This window comes from Argiope bruennichi, chromosome 2, assembly GCF_947563725.1.
Source record: "Argiope bruennichi chromosome 2, qqArgBrue1.1, whole genome shotgun sequence".
In the NCBI taxonomy this organism is placed as follows: Eukaryota; Metazoa; Arthropoda; class Arachnida; order Araneae; family Araneidae; genus Argiope; species Argiope bruennichi.
Genome location: NC_079152.1, coordinates 53,756,134 through 53,783,671, shown reverse-complemented (window position 1 = coordinate 53,783,671; position 27,538 = coordinate 53,756,134). Strand labels below are relative to the sequence as shown.

At 26.0% G+C, this 27,538-nt stretch overlaps 1 protein-coding gene across 1 annotated transcript; it reads left to right on the top strand.

The window, feature by feature from the left end:
* The first annotated feature begins 556 nt into the window (after positions 1 to 556).
* On the top strand, positions 557 to 24,929 carry LOC129959658 (ferredoxin-2, mitochondrial-like). Its single transcript, XM_056072548.1, has 7 exons — positions 557 to 887; positions 3,221 to 3,257; positions 5,009 to 5,118; positions 7,627 to 7,714; positions 10,256 to 10,308; positions 12,747 to 12,840; positions 24,796 to 24,929. The coding sequence occupies exons 1-7, from the start codon at positions 725 to 727 to the stop codon at positions 24,800 to 24,802; spliced, it is 552 nt and encodes a 183-aa protein (XP_055928523.1). The 5' UTR covers positions 557 to 724; the 3' UTR covers positions 24,803 to 24,929.
* The last annotated feature ends 2,609 nt before the right edge of the window (positions 24,930 to 27,538 follow it).

The following is a 27,538-nucleotide window of genomic DNA, read 5'->3' as shown; positions in this document are numbered from 1 at the left end:
AGGTTGAAGGTTCATCGTCCGAGGTACCAATGTGACGGATTGGGATGAGCGAAGATAGAACATGGGACCTTGTGGTTCGCAGTCCAGTAATATAACCATAATACAAAAGCAATTGCTCATGTAGCGTAGCTGCTGTTAACTGGCTTATGAGCTTTCACCACAAGTTATATATATTGCAACAAACATTGATCATCGAATCAATAATTTAATAACAATAGTAATCTGTCGAGCCCCTATTATAGTTTTTTCGCACCCAATTAGATATTATATTTCCTCAAATTCATTAAAAAAAGATTTGAGGAATGTATGGATTTTTCTTATCATTACTAATAGTTCGAACATGTGTAAATAATTCGTTTCAGTTCAATCTCATCTTAAAAAATTTAAAAATTCTAATACTTCTGAGTATATAAGAATTTTGTTTCTATTAGAATTTATATGCAATCAGTTTCAAAATATTTTCTCAAGACAATATGAATTAGAGCTTAAAGTCAACACTATAGGTTAAACCGAGTACTCACATATAATGAAATGAAATGAATAGTCGTAATTCCGTATTACCGAAGGTAGTTTGCAAATAAATCTCGTCGCGCAATTCTTTAAACCGTAAATCACATTTTTTTTTTTTTTTTTGTGGATTGAGAAGTTCATGTTTAATAATTCTTTCACGTTTATATTGTTTATACATTTATATTTTTAGGTTGAGTTTTTCTTTTATTATCCAATGATACATTTTGTAACTCGATTTTGCACGCAATTCGTTCCCCGATTATCCTCTGGAATACGCTATACATTAAATCAAAAAACAGTTATTGGGTCAATAAATTCAAATAAATATGTTCCACATTCTGTTATTTGTTGCACACCAAAGTGGATGTCTTCATCTGGTAAGTAATAATAATACCTATTTTATGTTAAATTCCCCATTGCTCTCGTGTTTATTCAAGCATCGCATGGGTGGAAGTGTGATAAATAAATAAATATTCTGGTTCAATTGCTTCAAAAATTATTATTTTTTTTAAAGTCTGATTTCTAATTATGACCTTAATAATGTTACTATTAAAAGCAATATAATATTACCTGATAAAATATTTTTACCAGAATATTTAGGAAATCATTTAAAAATTATTTGTGCAATTTTATTGTTTATGAGAAAATATTAGGTAATGCTGAGGTTTTTATTTTAAGAATATTTAATTTTTCATTTATATATATAAAAAAATCTGCATTTGTCTAAAATTCTGTGATTATTAATTTTGCAGCACACTCTTTTTTTAAGCTTGATATACAAAAATTTGGTGCATTTTTTTGCGTTTAAAGGTTTTTAATATCAATAATTAATGGTCAAGCTATCATTAATTTATTCTAAGTCAACATTAATTTGATGGATCAGCAAGTGTGTAAATATTGCAGTACTTTTAACTTTTTCTATGTTTTGTTTTAACTAACTAATTTATTTAATGTGAGTTGAATATTTATAATTTGTAGTTAACGTAGTATAATTTCGCTTAAGTATTTCAGTCTTCAGAGGGAAATGCAGGGATAGTTGCTATTCATTTTGTTATTTCATGGAGAAAAAAATTTTTCTTTGAAAGCTGTTTTCTTGATTCTTACTTTTTTCCTGTTTTTCTTGTATAGTTACAATATCTTTTTTTTTATTATTCATATGGTTGTAAGTGAATAATTACAGTTATGTATTTGACTGCCTTTGTATTGAATAGGGGAAAGAAAAATAACTTCACAGAATTTAAAAATAAACAAGAAGAAAGAATTTTGAAAATATTTAGCATTAAAAAAATTTTCTTATAAATATGAAAATATTTACCTATATGTATATTTATTTTAAATTTACACTGCAAGTTTTTTTTTAACTTCAATTCTCTCTATTTTCTCACATTCAGGGGGGGGGAACCCCAAGAAAATTTATTTTGAAGTTCAGTATTTAAATTAAAATTTGTTGTTTGCAATTAAAATTTCTTTTAAAATTTTTCTTTAAAAATTCATGAAGCATTATGTAATTATTAATTTTTATAAACTAATTGTTAATTATTTTCCCTCATGTTAGTTTTGGAACTAATTAGTGACTAAATATGCATAAGTAATTAAGAAATTAAAATTGACTACTTATTATGCAATTATAATTTACAATGAATAAGCTGATATTGTTAGTTTATTCAGTTAGGATATTTGATTTCATTAGGATGCATTTGAAAACTAATTACAAAGAAAATACATTTTAAGATGGAGCTGTTTTTATTGTATATTACACACACATAAAGTCAAAGAAAAAGAAAATACATCATAGTATTCCAAAATTATTTATAGTATTGTAATTAGCCTGTAATCCTACAAAGTGAGATTAATGGAATTTTGCTCCAAAACTGGGCACACTTATATAATATTTAAAATTCTGTTTCTGATTACTTCAAAATGGTTGTTGATTCCCATTGTATTATTACATCTTACTGAGTAATTTCTAAAGATTTCAGATATGTGCTGGTACTTAAATTTTACTGTGGAATTGTTTTTCATTATTTTTATTAAAACTGAGAATTTTTAAAAATTAGACATTAAATTATGTAATAATGCATTCCTTATATGTTTTAAAATTTGATTTCTATAAAATCTTTGATTTGGATATTAAATATTTTTCTTTTAATCCAGTTGCAGCTGTTGCCAAGCATAAATGTCTAAACTTTGACTAAATATCCTGCATATATTTATCTACATTTTTAGAATTTATAAAATATTTTGCTATTCTAACAGAAAAGTTTTGAAAATGTAAATTAATTTTGAAATAGATATTTTGTGTCTAATAAAGCACAACAAGAATAAACTAGTCATAAATTAAATTACCTCTGTTCTGATAAATTTTTTTGCAGAGTAATAAAAGTCAATAAAAGAAATATCTTATTTCTTATTTAAAGAATTGTTATACATAGGTACAGATACGAGAACAATCTATTTTGGCTTATTATTAATTGATGTCATAGTTTTTCTTTAACTTTGCATAAAAATGGTAGTCTTTCTGTTTAAGTTTTTAAAGGAATCAATGTGCATTGTACATTGTGTAAATGTGTTAGATATTTCAATTATAAAAGTGAAATAAGTAATATTTATATTTTGTTATCAATAATGCATGTATTATTTACTTATTTGACGTAAAATTGTATGTATTTTATTATGTCCTATAGATGAGACTGGCTTTATTTCTTTTTAGCACATTCCGAAACACAGGCTGAAGAGCAAGGAGAAAAGTAAGTTCAAAAGTAGAATAGAAATAAAGATATTCATTGACCAATGAAGCCAGGATGTTGATGAAATAAGGACAAGATCAAGATGAATAGTTCTAAAATTCATTTTTTTAAAATTTATATATATTGAAAAAGTTTCCTTCTATCTTTCTTTCATTTATGTGTTATAACTCAAGACAACAGAAAATAGTAAAATAATGTGTATTATATATTATATATATATTTTTAAATCAATTTTTCCAGTACATGCATTATTAGACTCGCCTGCAATTTTTGGGACATTACAAGTCTTGGGTGGAATAAAAATGAAAAAATATCTTTTGTCCACTTTCTTTCCATATAGTCTTTTTCAAATAAAATTATTTTATTAAATTATATATTGAATGCAATTACACATGGGATACCAATTATCATTTTTTGAATTTTATACTTAGTTTTGCAAAATTTTCTATGAAGTGTAAAATTGCAATCTTTTGCAGATTACTTGATACTTATGTAATAATAAATCAGTATTTGAATTTTTTTCTTTAATATTTTTATGTAAAAATAGGTATGTTACAAAAGGGTGTTTTCAAAGAGATTTTTTCTTACATAACTGCCATAAATATGTTTTAGATATCTAAATTTAAAATAAATATTTTCATCTTTGTTCTTTATCTGTTTTACATAACAAATAAAGTAAATTCAATGAAGTTTTTGAGATTTGTATTAATTTATGAAGGCATTTTTTAAAGCATTGATTGATCTTATTGTTTGCTAATTAATAAAAAAATGGTTCATTTTATTTTATTATTAAAATTTTCATAGTTTAAAAAATTAAAGGGAATGGCTGTTTACCTATTTAAAAACATTTTTATGTAAATATTTATTTAAGAAATATACTATAAAATATGCTATTAAATTTTTTTTTCTTGAATTATTATAATTGTTTAAATAACAATTTTTATCTATTCAAATGTTTTTACTGAAATTTCAAAGTTTGTTCATTTATTATTGATTGATTTTAAAATTTTCAAAAACAGCAACAATTGTTACTTTTTATATTGAAATAATATTGGTTGCAAGATTTAACTAAATCATTGTAAAAATGTCATTTTTATATATATTATTTTAAATAGGAATTGAACATAAACTTGTTTCTTATTACTTTGCTATTTAGTATGATTCATTAATTTCTATATACTACAAAATGAATTTAGTTAAAGCCAAATGTCTGTAAATTATGGGGGTTTCTGAGATAAGCACTTAAATTTGCTGTACACATTTATGAAATATTCTACTCTTCATATTGTAGTTTTCTCGCATTACTTTTTGAATGCAGAGACAGAAATCCTTTATTTATTTTATTTTATTTTTTAATATGAAACTTAGAAATATAATAAATATTAACCATATATCATCAGTTTGTTTTCTCAAGATACTTAAATGCTTGATTAATTCTGCAGAGTAAATTAAAATGATGGGCAGAAATATATGATACCATATTGAATTATTATAATATAAACTTAATATTCAAATTGTAATATCATAAATGATGAAAAAATATTTATTTTCAAAGATTTTTTAATTTTTATATAATAGATATTTTGAATTTGTCTCTTATCAGCATTTCTATAAAGACAACTTTAAAACAATTTTTATTGTGTTATAACCATATCAACAATAACTCACTATATAAATGTAAGTGCTGAGTATTATCTCATTATATATATAAATGTATTAGAGATATATATAAATATATTAATCACTTATAGGGTGAAAATTTATTTCAAAATGCCTAGAACTGGCGAACTTGTTGAAGCCACAGCTCGAGAAGGCCAAACTGTTATGAATGTTGCTGTAAGTCATGAAATAAGTATGGAAGGTAAGTTTATGTTTAAAAAAAAAGTATGTTTCTTATCTATTATCTGATTATGTAATGTGAAAATTTAATTACACACTATTACTAAGTGCTACTAAATCATTTCAAACTTATAAGGATTAATAAAACACATCTGAATAAGCACTGTTTACTATACTATGCATTATTCCTACTCAAGCAGGAAAGTTCTAGAGAGAGAGTTATCTACTAGAATACTACTGTAGTTTCTGATATTTTGAAACTTAAAAATAATAAAATAAAAATGGAAAAAAAAAAAAAAAACCTTGCCTTATTCATGAAATATGGAACTTTGTAAAATGAATTACAGAAATCACTGAAAAGTAATTATGGCTACTATGACATGCCCAAAGATTGATGAAAATTTTGAATGAGTGAAATGGAATGGAATTATTTGTACATAATGCACAATGGAAATGCAATTCTTAATAAGTAAAAAAAAAAAAAAAAATGTTAAATGATTGTAACAAAATCTGCATTATTTGTTTCATACTGTGTGAGTAAAATTTGAAGAAAATTTGTTTAGTTTGAATTTTTATAGCATACAAATTATTTATGCATTTCACTTTATATTATATATGTTTGCAAATTATTCTAATCTACTTCTGTGTTAATAGAATAAATTGTCCAAATAATTTTTCTATCATGTGTTCAATTTATTTTCTTTTTTGAATTTGAATTTACAAATTTATTCTTTAGATAAATTTAATAAAAACACTTTCTTATTAATATATGCTTAATTATAATTTACTTCTGCTGAAAAAAAAAAGAATTTAAATTATCTTTTATTATCTTTTTTTTTGATACATGGCGAACAATTTTCTTTAATTGCATTTCAGATTAAAGACAGTTTTTTTTTCAACAGTGTTTCTGATTTTAAATAGTTATAAAAATTTTAATTTTAGAAAAAAACAAACATTAATTTTATATCATTTACATTCTCTTTGCAATTCTCTTTACATAATGTAGCATGGGGCTGTTATTTTTTCACATGTTGTCTTTACAATTTTATTGAATATTGTGAAGAATCTAAGAGTCTTTAATCGTATGATTTATAGCAACATATTATTTACTTCTTTCTTATGGGTTGAAATCATGGTTATAATTTTTTTTCCCCATCTGATATGAATTAAGAATTGAATAGATTCTGAAATCTAAACTATTTGTATTTTACCTCCATACAAATTCACTTATCCATTCTCTTATAATTCAGTTTTATAGGGTTTTTTTTTCCTGTGTTCCATTGATAACTTCTTATATGATGTCTGGATACCATGTTAATAAAGGAAAATAAGTATAGTATTATAAATGTGGCTTAAAAGGAATATATATATCTAATTTTCAATTAATTGGAAAGGAACCAAAAGTTCTATTTCTCCATCAAAATTTCTTTTCTAGCAAGAATTTTGATGAAGAAATATAATTTTTTTTTTCAAAATTTCTTTCCTAAAAAGAATTTTTAAAATTTCATCCACCTGTAATTTAAAGTTTAAAATTAATTTTAAAGCTTTTTTTAAAAATTATTTAGTTTATAGTTTGCTGTTTTATTTTTTTTCTTTAATTTGTTTCAAATTTCGTATTTAAATTCTTTTGTGATTTTTTTTTGAAAAAATATTCCCAGATTTTATTTTGTATATATATGTGTATAGTATGTGGTTTTCCATTATCTGTATAAGTCTTAGTGACACATTTTAATTCTTTTAAATTCTGCTATTCTATGTCTTAAATATTGCAATTACAATTTTCTTACTATTGAAAAATTTTTATTACATGAAAAAAAATTCAAAATTAAGATTACCATTTTTCTTATCTTTTTAGAAGTTCCTCCCCCTTTCCATCTTCTTATGTATTCAACTAACATTTTTGGTTCCCTTATGTATTTATTTTATGTATTTTATGCAAGTCATTGAAGCTCTTAGAAAATCTCTAGAGAATTTTAGAGATATCTTAATATCTGAGAATAAGATATCTCAATGATATCTTAATTTTAATGTGCAAATATGAGATTGCTTTGCCATTAAGAAGAAAGGTTACTATGCCATATCCTAATAAATAAATGTGACTTATAATTATAAGAAGCTAATTTAATAAGTCAAATATCCTGATGGTATATGTGTTTTAAATCTTTTCCTTAGAGATATTACAAATGCTGTATTAGTAGCATTTTTTACATTATATATGGATAGTGCACTAAACCTTTGAGAATTCTCAGTGAATATAATCTGTTCATTTTTTCATTACCCTGTAGATAATTTTACCCACTAGATGCTTTATCTTATCTCATGTTTGTTACGAAAAGAAAGCAATCATGAATGAACAAAAGGGACTATTGCTTTTATCCTCTAGTAACTTGAAGAAAAATAATGTTTCTTTGTTTGAGTTTGTTTTAATAAAATATTTTTTCATTTTAATTAAATTTCTTTACAGCAAAGATATGTGTAAAATTATTTTCTCAAACTTTAATTTTCCTTAAATGTTTTTGCTTCTTTCAAGGTGCTTGTGAAGGAGCTATTTGTTGTACTACATGTCATGTGTATGTACAAGATGACCTTTTTGACAGACTTCCTGAACCTGTTCAAGCGTAAATATACTTAAAGTTGCATTATCTCATAGATTTATAAAATTTATTTTTATGTTATTTAACAGTTAAAAGTTATATTATTAACAATCAAAAGTTATTTTATTAAAAGTTATATTATTAATAAACAAAAGTTATTTATTTTTTTTATATTCTGCATCGCATGTGTACATATTGCTTTTTGTGGGAAAAATGGTTCTTTTGCATATTTTTATTGATATTAATATTTATAATCTTAAATATTTATGTGTTAATTTGGGATCTGTAAATTTATTTTTAACAGAAACAATAATTTTAAAATATTTATTTTCAAGTTGAAATATAATAAAAGGAATTTGTTATACTAAAATTGATAAGAGCGTAAAATGCAAGTATGAAATATTTGAAAATTACAAAATAAATGTATTTTATTTTTTAAAATTAAATTTATTTATAAAATTTTTCTTACATATAGAATAAGTTATTGCATTTTAAAAATTCAAGGTATTAAAGATTTTTGGTACTTTTTTCTTTTTATTCAGAATTTTGTATATACAGTAGTTTTGGTTGCAACTTAGGCTGCACTTTATTTGTTAAAATAAAACTTGTTCTTATTTGTTAAAATAAATACCCAGAGATTTGTTTAAAAGTAATTTTGAAAAGCGTTAAATTGGATAAATGGTAACTAAGTTAAAAAAAATAATAATTTAGAGTTTTCATTATTTTAGTGGTTTATATTTCTAAATTTTAACATTTAATGTTTGATTTTTTTAATATTATGTATTTTAAAAGTATTAAATCAGAATGTTTTAATGTGCATTTAATTTGTTTCATTCTTAATCAATGCATAAATGCTAATATAAAAATTTATTCCCGAATATATTTTTATCTCTGGATATCAATTATCTTTATTGGGTAGCTATTTCATAGAGAAAGCTTTTAAATAATATGTATTAAATAGGAAGATTTAAAAATATTTGAAAGAAATGCTTAAAATAAAATCAAAATCATGAGAAAGAAAATGTCAAATTTCAGAAAAAATTTGTATTTAGGAATAAGTTATTTAATTCTACAATCTTACCAACATAATTTGTCATGTTTCTATATCTTATTGTATTATTTCTACAACTTAACATACTTATTAATTTTTCTCACATTTTTGAGCTGCAGAAAGAAAACTATATTCAGTTGAGATTTTATGATGTATTAAATTTTCATAATAAAAGTGTGGTTATAAAATTTGATTAAGATATTGTTTTTACCTATAATTGCTCAGGATCATTTGAATCTGAGCAAGGATGATTCACAAATGTTAGAGAAAAAGGGTGGTGGTGGGGGTGGAGACTGTAATTCTCATGCATGAGGAAACAATGCTGCTATGTGAATGAAATATCCATCTTTATGATATCAATCTATTGTTAATGATTTTATTTTCATTTTAATTGCATAAAATGTGCAAAAAAAAAAAAAAAAAATTTTTTAAAAATTGCCTTATTGCTGTTTTTGTTTTTTTAAGAATATTATTTTTTTTACTTCTGTTTAACTGGTTTTTTTAAACCTGTTTGCTGATTAAAGGATCTTATTTGTATTTTAAAATGGTTTTTATTGTGAAAATTATCATTATCATCCATAATCAGATCTTGCCTATTTTCTTGAAGTTCAAAAATTCTTTTTCATTAGTTGCTAGATTTATTTGAAGTTTCAAATTTTTGTTGTTTAAGTTCAATTTAATTTGCATGATGTACTCTTTTGAAACTATATAAAGACTCTTTTGGGATCAATTCCAGAATTCTGAACTGTAGGCAGATAATGAGAATGAAACATTTTGTCTATACCTGAAGAAGGACAGATTTGATGGATTTAACATTTTAAATTTTTAGTGCATTCAAGCTACAAACCCACTACCCTTTGCTCGAAAGCTGACATTCTGTCCTTTGGCTATGGAGTGTATCTTGTCACTTTATAGATTGTCTGAATATGTTTCTAACTCTGAAAATCTTGCATAATATAAATTAATAATTTCTGTTTTATCAGTAATGTGAATCTTGTTATTGATATAAAGATTTGAAATTTGCTACTTTTAAATAATGTTCCTATTTTTTAATTTTTTTTTAAGGGTAGCAATTATACTTATTTCACAATGTATTGCAAAACTTAGTGTGTTTGTTGCATGCTTGTATTAGCTCCATTTTACTTTTATTGCTTTTAATAAATATGTCATTTCTATTTTGAAACATTTAGCATATATAAAAGGAATGATTCTTTTTATGCATAAATATGTTTTTAATTTTAAGATATACAATAATTTATTTGCAAAATTATACCATGGAGAAACTGGTTTTATTTATAATTCAATGCTTTTTTGTTTATTGTTGTAGTATTTTTCTTTTTTTGTATTGCTAAGTATTTCTACTTGAAATTTGTACTCATTAATATAGGAAGAAATTTCTTATTGTAAATAGGATTAGATAAACAAATTTAAAAACTAGATATATTTCATATAATATAGTATACAAAATTAAATTTTTCTCAGTATTCTATAATTTATTTGCTTATTTTATATAGGGAAGAGGATATGATAGATTCTGCACCTTTCCATAAATTGACTTCAAGGCTGAGTATGAACCTTTTTTTTATATATATATAATTTTGTATAGTATGTACGTTTAGCTGTAAGAAAGTGCAAAATTTCTAGTGAAATTGTGATTTTTTAAAAAATATAAAGATTAAAATTAAAAATAATAGGATTTTTATTCTTTATTGAAGGAGACATTTGCAGTTTTCTAATTTACAAGTCATTGATTTTTAACTTTATCGAAAAATCACATACTTATTCAGTTTTTTTCACTTAAAAAGAGAAACTTATTAAATTGTTTTTAGAGCATCAATATTGTTTGCATGAAAGAAAAAATAAGTCTGATAGTTATGGAATTTAATTATTTTAGAATATCAGTATAGAATATTTGTTGCATTCATAATTATCCACTGTTTATTTATGTCATCACAGTAGATTGTGAAGAAATGCATTTCACCCTCCCGCAAAAAACCCCCCACTTTAGACGGAATTAACTTTTTTTTTTTCAGTATGAAGAATGATCACTATATCGATATATTGCTGAGCATAAATAATTTGAAATAACAAGAGAATATAAAATTACACTGATAAAGGCAGATTAAATTTCTATATTACAAAAGCAAGAGAATAGTTCCAAGTCATAAGTAGAGAGATAAATAGTATGTTGAGAAAAAAAATAATAATGTATTGCAAAATAATAATAATAATAATTGAGGGTTGATGAAAAATAAAGTGAGGTGAAAAGCAATAAAATTATATATTTTCTGTTTCCTGCATGATTTAAAAAAATGTAAGAAGTATGAAATTAAGTATTTTTTCATTAATTTTCAAAATTTCTCTTGATTTGTTTAATATAGAATTATCTATTTACATGATTTCTTAAGAATTCTTTTCTTCTCTCTTTCACTCTCTCTTTTTTTTAAAACCAAATAACTTTTATTGCACATTCCATTCAAAATTGATAAAAGTGAAATTATTTCTATATGCAATTATCCATAAAGTTGATCAGTAATTGTTATAAGGCTATGAAATCTAGTCAGATTTACTTTTTTGTATTCTGTTGCCTCTATTTTACTCCCATAAAGAAACAGGGAGAACAGATACGGTATTGTTATTTATATTAAACATTGATGCTAAATTATTGAATCGCAGATAACAGCATAGGCACAGATAGCCGCATAGACAGCAATATCCTATAGACAATTTTATGTAGGATATGTAATGATTCAGAATATTGCAACTGTAAATTATGTTGAACTTTGAACTCATTCATTACTTTGTAACAAGGTTTTTGTTTATAAAAAGTTTAACCATAAGTTGAGATCCTGATTGTTGGTTTTTCACTGCAAAATTTCTTTTGTGAAAGAAAAAAAAAATGATTATAAATGCTTATTTTTATTTACAGGGAATCCCACTCTATATTTATGTTCAGGATGCTCAAAATTTAAAGTACTGTTTTGATCAGAAGTATTGCAAAAAATTTACAGAACTGAATCTAGATACTGTTTCATTACAATATTGCTACTGCTTAAAATGTCTTTCTGTCATAATTCAAACTACCAAATGTCATCTGATGAGAAGAAAGAGTAAAATTTCATAAAAAAATTAATACAATGAGAATTATTATGGATAATAATGGTAACAGCAAATGGGTTTAATACCTAAATTGTTTTATCAAAAATTTTCTAATTTTTATTTTCTGTATTCTTATTATCCATTTCTAACAGAGAATATTCTGTTTTGGAGCTTAGTATTGAAAAAAAGAAAACATGAGCTATAAACAAAGAAAATATGAAATTTGACATTAAATAAAAATTAACCTTTAGTTATGCACATTCATCGACTTGTAGCATTTCATTTATAAGACAAAAAGTGAATGTTATGTTGTTGATTAAAAACTGAATATTATATTTCAAAGTATGTTCATGTATTTTTGTCAAATTTGCTGGAAAAGTTACTCAAAGCTGTAGACTGATTTTTACATGCACACACACAAAACATTTTATTTTTAAAAAGTTGAATACTAATTAGTTTTTACTATATAATAATCAAATCAAGAACATATATAAATAAACATTTGTGAAAAGCAATAATTTTTTGATGGCTTTTTTATTGAGGTTCATGCAGGAAATTAAAGTATAATTGCATTTTCATGATTTTTTTTTCATAGTGCTTTTAGCCATTTTGTTTACATACTGTTTTCTTAATTTCTTATTACAGTGCAGATGTTTATATTGGTAGATTTTAAAATTATTGAGAAAAAATTTCAAGCATTTCAGTTTTTTTAAAATATTTTTGTTGAAATATTTACTTAAAAAGATTAAAAGTTTGTAGTCATTTTAAATAATTTTAGAAGTTTAACTTTTTTTTTTTGAAATTTTGAAGCATAACAAATATATTGCACTCTTCTTTAGATAATATTTTAAAGATTATGCATTAAATGATTTTTTTACCATAAATTTAATGTTTTGTTTCTTCTAGGTTGTCAAATTGTTGTAACCAAAGATATGGAAGGTGCTATTTTTGAGCTACCACTTGGAACACAAAATATGCAAATCGATAAAAATCACAGAGGGTAAGCATCAGATGATTTTGAAATTCTGTATAGCACCACACACTTTGTTTTTTATCAATATATATTTTACAAAATGTTTCCAAAATGAATTTTGTTCATAACATGTTAACATTTTGTAAAGTTAAACATAGTTAATTTAAGGCTTTTAATAACGCAGCATTTAAATGACTTGTTGCTTAATTTGTTGCTTAAATTGTATATTGTGTTAATTATGAGACCAAATCAATCAATTACAGTACACTCCCGATTATCCGCGGAATCGGGTGGCGCGGCCGCAGCAGATAACAAAAATCGCGGATAATCCGAAAAAAGTTAAAAATGGGTATAGCAAAAGAGAAAATAGTCATTCCAACTTTGAAAAATCGTTTTATGTACAATAAAAGGTAAAATAAACAGCAGGAAATATTTAACTAACGCTTAATATTTAAGTATATCACTCAAAACTAACATAAAATGCATTTTGTTAAAGAAAACAGAAAAGTGCTTTGTACTTACGAGAGGCGTCAAGAATACACAGAAAAATTAATATATATGTACAGTTTTAATACTGTAATGTATTATGTAATTACAAAAGCATAACTGTAAAACTGCACCTTTTTAAAGAAATCAGTAAAAAAAAACTTTATGTGGCAGGCGCGTATAACCTGCCCGTGGATAATTGGGAGTCTACTGTATAGGGATTATTGCTTAAAGATATGTATTAGTGGAATTGTATGTTTGACTACACATGATCATATCCCTGTATTAGATTTGTTTCCTTGAATACACTCTGTTCATAGAGAGAAAGGAGAAAATTTTGATCAACAAATTGATATTTACTTTATTTTATGTACTGTTGTGAATACTTATTTCTATATCTTCAGTTAAGAAGTAAATAATGAGTAAGTCTTTGCTAAACATTTGTGTGAATGTGTTATTTTTGATAATCAATGTATGATTGTTTTGCTGCTTCTGTTGCATTATTTATCTAATATAAAATGTGTATTATTTGAAGCAGAACAAATGTATAATATGCTTGACTTGAGTTAAGATACTGTAGTGGATTCATATCATCATAACAAAGTCTAAGTACAAAAATAATTTTCAATGATCTCTTTATTTAGTTTGTCTTTGAAATATGTGGATTTTTATTCCATTCATTAATTTCCCTATTTTTAGTAGAATAGCAGTGGGATAATTTCAAAATCAACAAATTTAATCATTGACTAATATGTAATCTCTTGATAACATTTAAAAAAAAATTTGTGTAATTTGGAATCATAGATAACATTTAATTTTATGAGCATTTCTAGCATTAGTTTTTATACCCAATGTCCAAGCATGTGGTTGAGTATATATTATTTTATAGAACACCTTTATTTTGTAAAGAAGTTGGAATAATAGGTAGTTATATGAAAATGCAAATTCCTCTTTTAATTATATTTATGTGCCTTCTTCCTTTACTTGAAGAGTTTTTTTAGTAATTTTTCTACAGTTCTTATAAAAGTTAATGAATTGATATTGCAGTAAAATGTAATAATTTAAGAGAAAAAGGCTTTATATATATGCTACAAAGAACACTAGTGAGTTGCCCACTAGCTTTTCAATATTCTTTTTTGTGTGTGCATGAACACATGGATGAGATTCACAGACACAAGCACAAATACATACATTGTAGCAATAAAGTATGTATCAACAAATAATCTGAGCAAGACTTGCTGTCATCATCAAATCAACTGTCACACTCCTTGTGCTTTGACTCTCTCTCTATCACTAATTAACTGCAGTTTTGGTTTTTCTTATTGTTAGATGGCACAGCTATTACATACTTCCTCCTTTTGGTTTGGATTTCTCCTATATTAAAAGTTCAAGAATTTAACACAAAATTTCTTTTAATGAAAGGACTAATGAAAACTAGTTCTGTAGAAAACTATCATTAGATTCATGTAAAGTTCATGGAAAATATTCATCAAAATGTAAGCATTTCTTAAGACATTCTCTATTTTATGATCTTAGCTGACAGAAAATGTTACACATATGAGAATAATAACAAGCAGGGTTGAAAGCTATATTCTTACAGTCCTTAATGCAAATAGAGTAGTGAAAATCTGAATTTTGTACCTGGGAGTCATTTAATATGCTAGACTTACAGAATTTGTTTGAAGAGAGATATAAATGTTTTACCAGATTATTCTGTAGTTGACAAATTGTACTTCTGATGACTTTTCTCCTAAATTCTGCGAAAAATTCAGTTATTAAGATAATGGGGAAAGACTTCTTCCCAATTTGTCTGGATTTCTCTTTAAAACCCCATATGATTAAAAGTGTGATAAGATGCATTCATTACCAACTTAGAAATATCTGGCATAGGAATTACATCAAGATGTTTTCATGCTAAGTTTTCTACAATATTGCTAGCTCCAGGATCTTAAGTTCAGTATTATTGGATAATTTAATTACATAAAGGGATGGTATATAGTAAGACTTCAGCATTTCCAGAATTCCTTGTTAAGGCTTGACTTTGACTTCCATTCCATTACATACATTTTTTTTTTTCATCTTACCCCCATTTTAGCTAAATAAATGATTCCAGATACATACATAAAAGCAAGGAGGTTTTCATATCTGACAGGCATTTATTACCCAGCATTGAAATAGGCAAAGGCACACATGCATCAGCATTAATTTTATTTAAAACTTCAGCTATTACTGGAATTTCTTGTTTCATTCCATTTTCTTCTCAGTTGATTTTCCCAAGGGATGAGTCACAAGCATCGCAAGTTAGAATGAATTTTTTATTTTTTAAATACTAATTTGGCCAAAAGAAATGCTTTGCTAACTTGCTTTAAAAATTCCTAAATGTCCTGAAGTTCCTTTAACACATTCTTTTAATTTGGTTCCTGAGTACTTCAAATACAACTATTTAAATATTCCTCATATTCTAATTGATTTATTCTCTTTTACTCTAAAATTACATTTTAAAAATAAAATTTAGTTTTGCAATCCTCTTTTTTGCTAATTCCAATATTTGCACTAATTCTTTGCTCTTCTGTTGTTCACGTATGAAAGTACTTGAATCTATATGAATTCTATAATATAAATGATCACTTAGATCTGCCTCAGATAAAATTTCTTCTGTATTGTCTATTTACTCCTGTTTTTCACAATCTTTTCGAATTTCATCCTATAACTTAATGTTTATTTGCTCACATGGTAAATTTTTATAATTCTTTAATTTCTGCTTTAGGATTTTGAGTAACTACATCATTAATGCTTTCACCATTTAATTTGTGATTTTCATTAATTTTTTAAAAGAAGATGTGCTGTTTGATTACCTTAAATATATTATTCTTGATCCAATTTATCACCACCAACAACTTTAGTTGTTATAGTGTCCAAGTTACATTTGACATGTATTTGAGCAATGGGTTAAATGCATATGATCAGCAAATATATGCTTTAGCTCATATACACTTCCCATTGTTGTGTCTCTATTTACATTTTTCTGACAGACAATGTCTACTGTTGTGGTAGTATCTCTGAGAACAGGCATGTAGTAACCATTTATTTTACACATTTTTGTGTATTGATCTCACATTTTTATTTTTTTCTGCCTCATAGAATTTATTTTCATTTGTGAGCTCGAACGCTGTAAATGATCATAAGAGTTGCATTAAAAAATTTTTCATCACTTTCTCTTAAAGAAAATCAAAAAATTTCCTAAAGATCTTCCGATTCATTTCCTTTCTTAAAATTCGAATTGGGAGGAATTTTACCTTTATATTTGGTACTATTATATGTTCATATTTAATTACCATTTGCTTAAGCTTTGGAATCTCCTAATTTTGTTTTCCCAGTTAAAACATTTTTAGCAGCTTTAACTTTCCCTTTATTTGAAATAACTCTTTATTCAGTTGTTAAATTATGGCTGCTAATTCATCAAGGAAAAAAAAAAAAAATCTTTAAAATCATTTGAGGCTCACCTTTTGTATCAATTCAATATCATTTGATCTTTAAACTTTTGAAATGTTCCAACTTCGTTAATGCCTCCAAATACATCCTAACTTCATTATAGAAATCTTGTCATTTAGAATCAAGATTTTTTTTTAGCTTTTATTAACAACTATTGATTTTTTTTGGTAGGTTAGAAATTTTTAAGCAGCAATGACTTAATATAAGGATAGTATCAAATAATTAAATTACTTATTTCACTTGACAATATACCAGTAAGATAGGTAATTTCCTTAGGTATCTTCATAATTTTAGTTTGTTCTCAAAAAGCACAAGAAATATACTTATCTCATCTGTTTGAGTATTAAATTTTGGCATGAGATTTTGAAAATTGTGATCAAAAGATGATACAACAATTGAACAGATACAATTTGTTATCAAGCATTTTAATCCAACCAATATTTTCTTAGATCAAATTCTCATTTTATTCTATTTTTCTAGTTTAAATCTCTGTTTTGCTAAATTTTTCTCATTCTTTCATTAATAATATTATTAAGCATATCATTAATTAACTCTGACTCATTATTTTTGTTTTTAAAGTTTAAAAATCTGTTGCCCATAAATCACCATCCCCTAATTCAATAATAAGAGACACAACATCGAAATACTTGTCTTTGTTTAAAAATGCCTTTTCAAAATAATTATATAGTTCAATTTTAAAGATTAAAATTATAAAATGCAAATTTTATTCAATCAAAATGAAATGAATTGCAGAATTATTTATGTGTATACTTATTAAATACTAAAAATTCATATATGTATATATGTTACAGTCAAAATGCGTTTTAACTGACAACGTTAAGGAGAACTATTAGTGTTTTGAATCATTTGTTAGACAATATAATTTAATCTAAAATTATTGTATTAAACTATATTTACTAATACAGTGTTTAAAGAAAGAACCTATCATTGAAGGAAAAAAATACTACTTGAATATTTTTTAATTAGTACAGTTATTACAAATTACTTATTTCGACATGGCAAACTGCTACGACGCTTAGAATTGCAAAGAGAATCATTTTTCTTACAGAAAAAAATCTTTGAATCTATTTGAAGAACAATCTTTTTTACAAGAATAGTGGGCAAACTCTTGTCCAATTCGTACAGTTCCGTTTCTTGCTGCTGTTCGCAGCAAAATGCCCTGATTCAGTACTCATTCTTGAGGCAAGAAAATTTGCAGTGATACATCGAATTAAGATCTAAAAATCAGTGAAAATATTAAATTTTTGTATCAAACTTTACTCAGGTTAGCTGTAGTCTACTGCATAAATACTTATATGGTTATTGCTTATATTAACTTTATATTTATTGAATAAATACTGAACTAATTAATTTTAAATGTCATTTCTTACTTTGAATACAGTTTGTTCAGAACTCTATCTTTTATGCCAATTTTGTACAGGCCATCTTAATTTTTTTCAAGCATTACACCGATGATATTTTGCAAATCATCTTTTGCTCTATCAACTTCTGGAATGGGAACAAAGACATTTTCTCAAATATAAAACTTAGGATGTGTTGCATTTCTTTGGCTTCCTCTCTAATTCGAAAATTGTTGATTGAATTACTTGCAAGCATATGTGCTCCCCTAATTGTGCTTATTCAGTTTCTTGCTCTTTTGCATTCATGTCTGCGAAAATTTTTTGAAGTTCATTCTCGTCTTCTATATTTTTATAATATCTGATGACAAGGTTGTGGCTGTCATTCCAACTCTTGGTTCAATCCCAAAATTAATTTGTTTGGTAATTGTTTAATTCTTGAATTTAGAGCTCTGTTTTTTCATGAATTGGACAAAACAAAGACTATTGCACCAATTTGTAGTTTGCTTATCCTTCGCCCATGAAGCCAACATATTTTCTATGTCTTGGTTGGCCCTCTTAACTGAACCCTGTGACTGGCTGTACCGAGGTTTTCCATGAACAATTTTCAATTCTGGCCAATACGTACTTAAGAGCTCTATAATGGAATTTTCAAACTCTCTTCCAATATCAGATTGCAGTATACAAAGAGCCCCTAATATTAAAAAGATATCAAGTACTTGGAAAGCAGTCTCTTCCTTTTCTTTGCTGGGCATTGGTCGTAGTAACACAAACTTTGTTAAATGTTCCTGGTAAACCATAATAAACCTAAATTCATTATCTGTCATGCATTATTGATTGCATATCAATCAAATTCACTTAGCAGTGTCCATTAATTTCTGAGTGAATAATAGGTTTAAAATCCAAACTTTTTATTTATTTTTTATTTTTTCTGTTGACATGTTTCATACATCAATAAAAAAAAATTTGTATCATCTCATTAGTTATGTTACCAAATTTTCTTGAATTTTCAATTTTAAGTCTGTCTCTAACCCCATGTCCTATGACCACATGTGTAAATTTGATAACATCAAAAATTTCTACAACTGGTAAGTAATATTTTATGAACATATTTGAATAAAGCAATTTTCTTACTCCACTGATTTCAAGAATGTCAAACCTTTTTAATCTGCAGTACTGCACACAAGTCTTGCTAATGGCAGATTTTGCTTCTTCAACCTCAGATAAGAGAGTGTTATATTCATAATGTGTCATAGCTTTAAAGTTATTGTGTTTTTTTGTGCAAAAAATAGTAATTGCCCTGTAAATTTATTTTATTTATTTATTTAGAAATATATTTTATATTCAATGTTAATGCTTTTTGGCTCAAAGGCATTAACATTTTCTTCACTCATCGTAAATAAATTAACAGCACAACACGCGTACCGGCATGAATAAAGCCAGACAACTGCACTTGCTTTGAAAATTTCACAAGCAAGATATCTAGATTCATATGGTTTTAACTGGACAACACCTGAAATAACTAGAGAAAACGGGTTTTCTTTATCGTTGTCAGTTAAAACTGATTTTCTGAGATAATTCGCGTTTTGACTGATTTTGGGTTTTAACTGTAGCATACATATGGAATTTTTCCGAGGATGAGAATTAAATTATTCAAAATGAATACAGATGTAATTCATGTAAATAGGTATAAATCATAAATTAACTATATTTTTGTGAGGAGAACAACTATTAACCATTAGTGTAATGATGCCTGTAAACCTCTCGGAACATTACAAAACCTCTTTCCTTTTTCTCAGGATGAGAGACAAAACTCATATAATAGCAATAGTCTGAATGAGAACTGCTTTATTTCAGGATGAGAAATGAAATTTAATCATATAATACCACTTCAATTCTGAAAGGCCAGGTAATGGATAACATAAAAGAGAGCATACCTTTTTATTATTTCCCAATTTTTTCTTTCTTCAATCTTGGTGAAACTTTCAATTTATATATCTGTCCTGTTTTGATCATCAAAGAACAGCAGTGTGTTGGCATGAGTTATTTAACTCTTTATTTCGAGCATACACAAATGGACAGGATTTATAGGTACAAACAAATATTGTACAATAAAATATGTATTGAAAAATAATCAGAGTGAGATATACTATTAGAAACTATCATGACTTTGTGCCAAGTAAATCATTATACACCCAATTCCTTGACTCAGACTAAAAAGAATCCAATAGTCTTGTTTATTTCCAATCACAAGGTAGTTGTTTAATGTTTTATCCAAATATCTCCAATCTAGCATGCAACAATCATTTTCAAACATTTTAATGATATTATACTTATTCTAAACTTTAATTGGAGTTGTTGTTACAAATATCTTCATATTTATTAAAAAGAAAAATACATTGTAAAATTTTAGATTTTCAAGCGCTTAGAAGTATTATTTATCGGAGAGGAGGGACCAAATATGAGTCTTTATGTTGGCATGATTTGAAAATTTGAAGAAAAATGACAGAGTGATTTGCTTTCATTTTCTGAATACAGTGTGAAATGATTAGATCTTTTGAAAATAGTTTTCATGTTGCTTGAAAAATGTTTGAAAACCTGATATATGCTGCTGTATTTTTTTAAAAATTAAGTATTATTTTGCATATGTGCAAAAAAAAAAAAAAAAAAAGCTGATGCACTAATTCATTTCCATTTAATACTAGGTATAGACATATATTCCAACACAGCAGAATGAAATAAAGTGTTTACTTACATCATTTTTGCATGAAACGTGCCGGATTCATCTATGTAAGAGTTGAATATATAAAAAATATTGTAAATTTTCTTGGAATATCTGATTTATTAAAACATTTTTTCATTTATTTGCTAAATGATATTTGAATTCCTTTTATATAATTGCTAGCAAAGATTGAGTTTATGGTTAAGAGTTTTATTTTATATCTTTTTACCAAGGTGAAGAATAAATTATTAAACACATATATGCACCAATGCTGTTTACAGTATAGAATCTGCTGCATGTCTACAGCATTGAAAATTATTAAATCTAATTTAAACAATATTTTCACAATAATTTTTAGAGATTTACTGATTATTTTTCAAATAATGCAAGAATTTAATTATATCAAAAAATGAAACGAAATATTTGATAGACAAAATGAAATTTGTCTTTCGACACCTATGTCATGAAAGATATCAAAAATTGTTTATTCTGTTTCATTATCCCACTTATTTTAATTGTTTAAACTTAACATTTATGTTATTTAATCCAGTGATCAGAGTATAATTATCTAGGTAACTAGAATCCTAAGAAATACATAAATTATAAGTGATTATATTCTTTATAGACTTTAATTAGTTATTTTTATCTGGATAAAGAATACATAAATAATGCTCACAATATTGTTAATTAATTCAAGAATTTTATGGAATTAAATTTTGGAAGTTTAAAATAAGTGAAATTACTGAAATCAATATTACTTTTGACACTCTTATTTAATATTTTAGCATCTTTCATTAGAGATTTTTTGACAAAATGTTATTTATTACTTGTCTATTAAACAAAGACTATTATGAAATTAAATATTTAACATTTTCTTGACCAATGGCTTTAAGCTAATAATTTTAATATAAGATATCTTTTGTAAATAAGTGATTAAGATTAATAAAAGTTTATAGTGATCTGGTATGGGAGTTAAAAGAATATTATACAAGAACATAAATAATTAATGTAATAAGATAAGCTAAAATATATCTGAAATGAAATAAGTTAATATCTGAAAACTATTCCTGTAGTATGTGTGACCTCATACTACAGGAATAGGTTACAATTGTATGCCATATATTTATTTGCAGAGTAAAAATTTATTATATATTTTTGATTCATTCTGTTTGTAATCTTTGATTCTAAATTACAAAAGTTTATATTCGTATTCATCATTAAATTTATTATTTTTCTTGTGTATGTTTATTATAAAATTGTTGTATAAGTTTTTGAAGACAATTTTCTAAGAGCATTGGAATCCCCCGAAGGAATTTTTCTTTCTTCTAGATCTTAACTTGTCAATACATGCTTGGTTTTTTTTTATCTCATCCTTTCTCTTTTGTTGAGATATTCTAGGAATTAATAAAAGTTTACATCTATTACTTTCTATACCTTCAGGGGTGAGCTAGAAAAAGATTAGAACAGAAGAAATCAATGAAACAGTGTAACTAATTTTTTACTGGAGAGTTGGGACGAAATTGATCCCTGCATGTGTTAGCTTTTCAGATTCATTTAAAGTTATAGTTATGGTTGTGTAGTACAAACATGAGCAATGTAAATTGAAAGATCTTCTAGTGTGTTCTTGCTTATAGTAAAAAGGATGGCAATTCAAATTCGTCAGATATTGATGAAAATTTGTAAAGCATCATGATATGGAATAGGAACAAAATGAAGGATTTTTTTCTGTTTACATTTTATATAATGATTTGCTGCTTTTTCATATTTTTATATAATAGGAATAAACTATCTTGAAATTCATTTTATTCTGAAAAAGGAATGTTAATTTTTTTTTTTTAAGTATGTATATTAAAATGAAAACCAAAAGTTAGGAATTTTCAAAATTGTATGTTTAAGCTATTTACTATATATAATTTTTTTTATATACATATATATATAGAGAGAAAAACTACTTACTTAAAAAATATCGAGCTTTATATGAATGGAATGAATAGCAAAAATATATGGGAATAAGGAGCTAAGTTCATTTATTAAAACTGTTTTTCTTATTAAAAGTCACATTTAAATAGAATGGATGAAAAAAATATTCATATACCCAATAGGATAAGGAGTAAGTACCTAACAATTTGGGGGGCAAAATAACCCTGTGCGTGTAGTAATATTCAAAATTCAAGAATTAAAATTATAAAGGTTCTTAGAAAAAGTTGCTATGTAATTCTATTTGATGTATTGAAGGTTTAATAAATCATCATAGTAGGATTAAATAGTTTAATGGATAAATACCTAACATAAGATTTTGGTCATTTTTTGGTGGTTAATTGTTAGTTGCAATTTACATGACATTGGCATGCAATTAATATAAAAGTACAAATGAATAAATTCTGCCATATAGTCTAGTACAATAGTTTAATTTTTGTAAAATAGATTCTTGATATCCATGAATTATCACTTAAGTTGTATGTTTATTCTGTATGTTGATAATTATTTTAATTAGTATTTAGCATTTGCTAATTATTGCAAAATGAATTTCACTAATTGTTCGTTTTCAAGTTGCTGCAAATCAAAATCATAGTTCACTATTGGCATTGATGTAAGATTTTTTGCCAACAAATTAATTGTTGCTATTTCCAGAGAAAATGCAACATTATGTGAATATATACTATAAAACTAGACAAATTAGAAAAATCATTGCAATATTTAATTAATCAGATGTTACTATGAATACTATTTACAGAATGACTGATGTATAATATTAAATTAATAAAACCTTGACTACAATAAAATCAGTTTATATCAAAATTTATTTATAAAAAGAAACCAGATTTTTATATGCATTTTGAGGTAACTTATCCAAATAAAAAATAGATTAGGAAAGGATTTTGAATTTTGAATTCTTTTTTAGAATTTTCAAGGTTTTTATCAAGTTTTATGGTACAAAATGTTTCGTAGCAGATATCTCCAGATTGTCATTTCCTTGCTTGGTAGCCTTATTTTTTTGTAATGAAATATTATTCTTTTGCAAAAAAATCAAATGTTTGTATTTCATTCCAATAATAATTTAATGAACTGCTCAGTATAAGGAATAAAATAGAAATTTATAACTCAGTATATGATGGTTATAATATATATTAAATTTGAGCAGTTTTTTCCCCCCTATATATTTTCTATTTTTTAATTGATAATTTGACCCGCTTGAATGAGAAGCACATATTATGTTATGGATCTAGAAAAGGAAGGAAAAGTTATTTATGAGAAATTTGTGTTTAAATTTGTAATTCAATTATGAATTTTTAATCTTTGTTTTAAAAAATAGTACTTTTTGGATATTAATATTTCTATCTAAACATATACCAATGGTGTTGTATTGTAAACTTATATGCTGTTCAAAAACAAATGCTTATAGTATCAGACATCATTCTTTTTGACTGTTTTGGAGCTGTTAAATAATCCAATAATGAGATATTGCAAAAAGTTAACATTGTCTGTGGTGTAAACAGTGTAGTTATTAAACCTGTTGGTTAAGGCATATAAGTAAGAATATCTAGTAATTTAATTTGATTCACATCATTTTGCAATTATTACATTTTATATAATATTAATAGAAGTTTGAATTTTCTTTAAAGAAACCTATAAAACAAAATTGTCATGTACTATATTGTAAGTTTTTCTATTTTCATGCTAAATTAAATTATTTTATTATTTTTCTTTTAAGACAAAATTGTTAAAAACTGCTATATTTAAAAACAAATTATTTTTATCCTAATAATTATTCAAAGCTTAAGATTCTTCCTTTTACTGAAAATTAGCAACCTTTCTTCCCTTTTAAAAGGGGATATAAATTGTTCCATTTTAGTTCTATAAGAATTCAGATTATTATATAAAAGTTAACTTGTTTTTAAATTTTTTCTCATATTTTTTTTTCAGGAGATAGAACAATTCTGATTACTATGAAAATTTAGTCATGAATTTAGTGATTTATAAAGAAGCAATGAAAGCCTTTATGTGATTAGAAAATGTTTGTTATTGTTTTAAGTTGAACTCTGAGAGTGTACAGACAATAAAAATTATATGTTTCTTATATTTTTGTTTTATTATTTATTTTCAGAAATTGTTTTTAGCACTAAATCGTTGTAATAAAATTTTAATTTCCGGTTATAATCACGGAATGCTGCTAACGAATATATTAGATGATTAGAAATTGAGCAAATAACTGTTATGTATCTCCATAATAAACATATAAGTTTTGAACAATCATTTGTTTACAGTAGAGAATAAAAATATAACAAAATAAAATTAAATTGAAGTTAAAAAAAGGTAATTAAAGATAAAATAAGGTTTAAAAAAAAAGATTTTTAAGTTTCTTTTTACAAATAGATACTTTTTTGAGTTGCTATGTAATGCCATCTCATGAAAAATATCATGAGATGGCATTATGTCGCTCTTCTTATTAATATTTGAGTACTTCTTACTTCTCAGTATATTTCAAGTCTACTACAGTAGTACTTAGTTCATTCTTATAAAATATTTTCATTCGTTTAGAACATTGCATAGATTCTGAAGAGCCTCAAATTACATTGTATAATGCAATAATATTAGCAGTTTTTCTTTATAATAATGAAATGTTGGAAACTTACGAAATTACAAAAACAGAAAGTAAAAGGCTTCCAAATTTATTAACTCTTAAAATATAATGGTGAAATTAAAATTTCATCTATTGAATTTAAAATAAAACTTCTGCCTAACTTATCTTCGTTAAAATTACAAAACAAATAGCATTGGACATATACTTAGAATGACACCAAATGATAATACAAGAATTACACGCTATAAGACCTTATGGAAAAAGGGACACTGAAGTCTACATCACACCATATGACTATAGAGAAAAAAAAAAAAAATATTTGGGATGATAGAGTTGGGAACTAGTGTTAGACCGTATCGGATGTCATGCAGCTATTGTGGTATCATGCACCAGCTTTGTGTAAGGAAGAAAAGATATTTTAACCTTTTCAAATGCTATCATTTGAACTTACCCTTCTCATTCTTTATCAATTATTTCAGCATCCATACTGTTCAACAACGAAGAAAAATTAATGGAATATTAACTCTCCCATTCGCCATCAGTAATCTTATCGATGTCAGTATCACTCATTTGATTGACATTCTACTAGAGGAAAAAATAAAAATCATTTAATGAAAGTGAAACTTTTGTGTTTTTTTTATATTTATAATTTTTAAGTTGAACGTCAGATAACTGAGACTACTGTTTTCAACTTACGCGATAACACGGACGAACGCTCGAGAGTATCTGGATTCGAGAATCACAATCCCCACCACCTGAAAAAAACATCAACAATTAAAATATATATTATAACGCTCATGATTTTGACTGAAAGAATACTTGGTTTCCGATTCACTTTAACTGAAAAGTTTCAATAGTACTAAATGAAATGGAGAAAAGAGCGCGCGCGAGAGAGGGGAAAATAGGTTATCCTAGCTGTGGATAGACTCGTTGCCCGATCAGCTTCTACACTTCATACTTTCATCAGAATCAGACGGCGCTTAAAGGGTAGGCCATCATTGCGTTGATATGATTGGCTTTTCGCTGAGATCTTTCCGAATCCGAGTGAGCTTCAACCATTCCACTAATGCTGCGTAGTCTTTAAGAATTGCTCTAATTTCTTTCAGGACTCCCATAGTTTCTTTAAAGGTATTATATTCGTCTGGTCTAAAGTCTATCTCCACTCTAGCTGGTTTTTGTGGTTAGCTGGATTTCTTGTCTTCTAACTCTTTGTGCATATGCTTTACCTCGATTCCTGTTATTATTTATGGCAAGGATTCCTGCAATGTCCCGTTACGCGACCGTTGATGCAAACTGGTTCTGGGGTTTTTTTTCATTGATGTTGCAATTTCTAATCGCATTTCTAGTCGCCCGTTACATTTTATGCAGCGCGGATTGCAGCTGTATTTCTGCATGCTGTGGTAAAATCTTGCACATTGACAACACATAGTGCCTTTAGTTCTGTATCGTTTTAATTTTACCATCAGATAGTGCAATGTTTTGACCTTGCAGATGTTCTAGAAGTTTCCAGTTCTACCATGAAGATGGGCTGTAGGTTCTTTATAGTTTTCAAGCTGGGAGATCTCGACTCATAGTTTAATTCTTTTAACTCTGTGGCCAGTTCATTGTTGTGTTCAACCACCGGCCCTTTAATAATTAATGCTTTGTTGTCTGGGATTTCTGACTGGTAGTTCTCCTTTTCTTTCTTCTGTCTGCTAAATACTGTCTATCACCTGGATTCTGGGGCTAAATTGTGATGTATTTTTTTTTGAGCTTATTTTCTATCTTTAGGAATTTTTTTTGGTAGAATCTGCTTTAATTTACAGGTTACTGCTGTAATTGCTTCAACTGCCATGTTAACTGCACGAGGAGAGGGGAGGGTGCTTCCTGGTTGTCTTATTTCCTTCCAGGATCAGAATTTTATTCTGGATGGTGGTTTTTAGGTTTTCATTTGCTTTTTTGTTCTAGTCGCTTTTCCATTTTGTTGTTTTTATTTCTCTGTAACTAAGAATAAGGCTTTTGTTTCAGTAAGTTTTCATCGAACTTTTGAGGGCGTATTGTTTCTATGTATCTATCAAGGATCGTACTGCATTACTCCGTCGATCC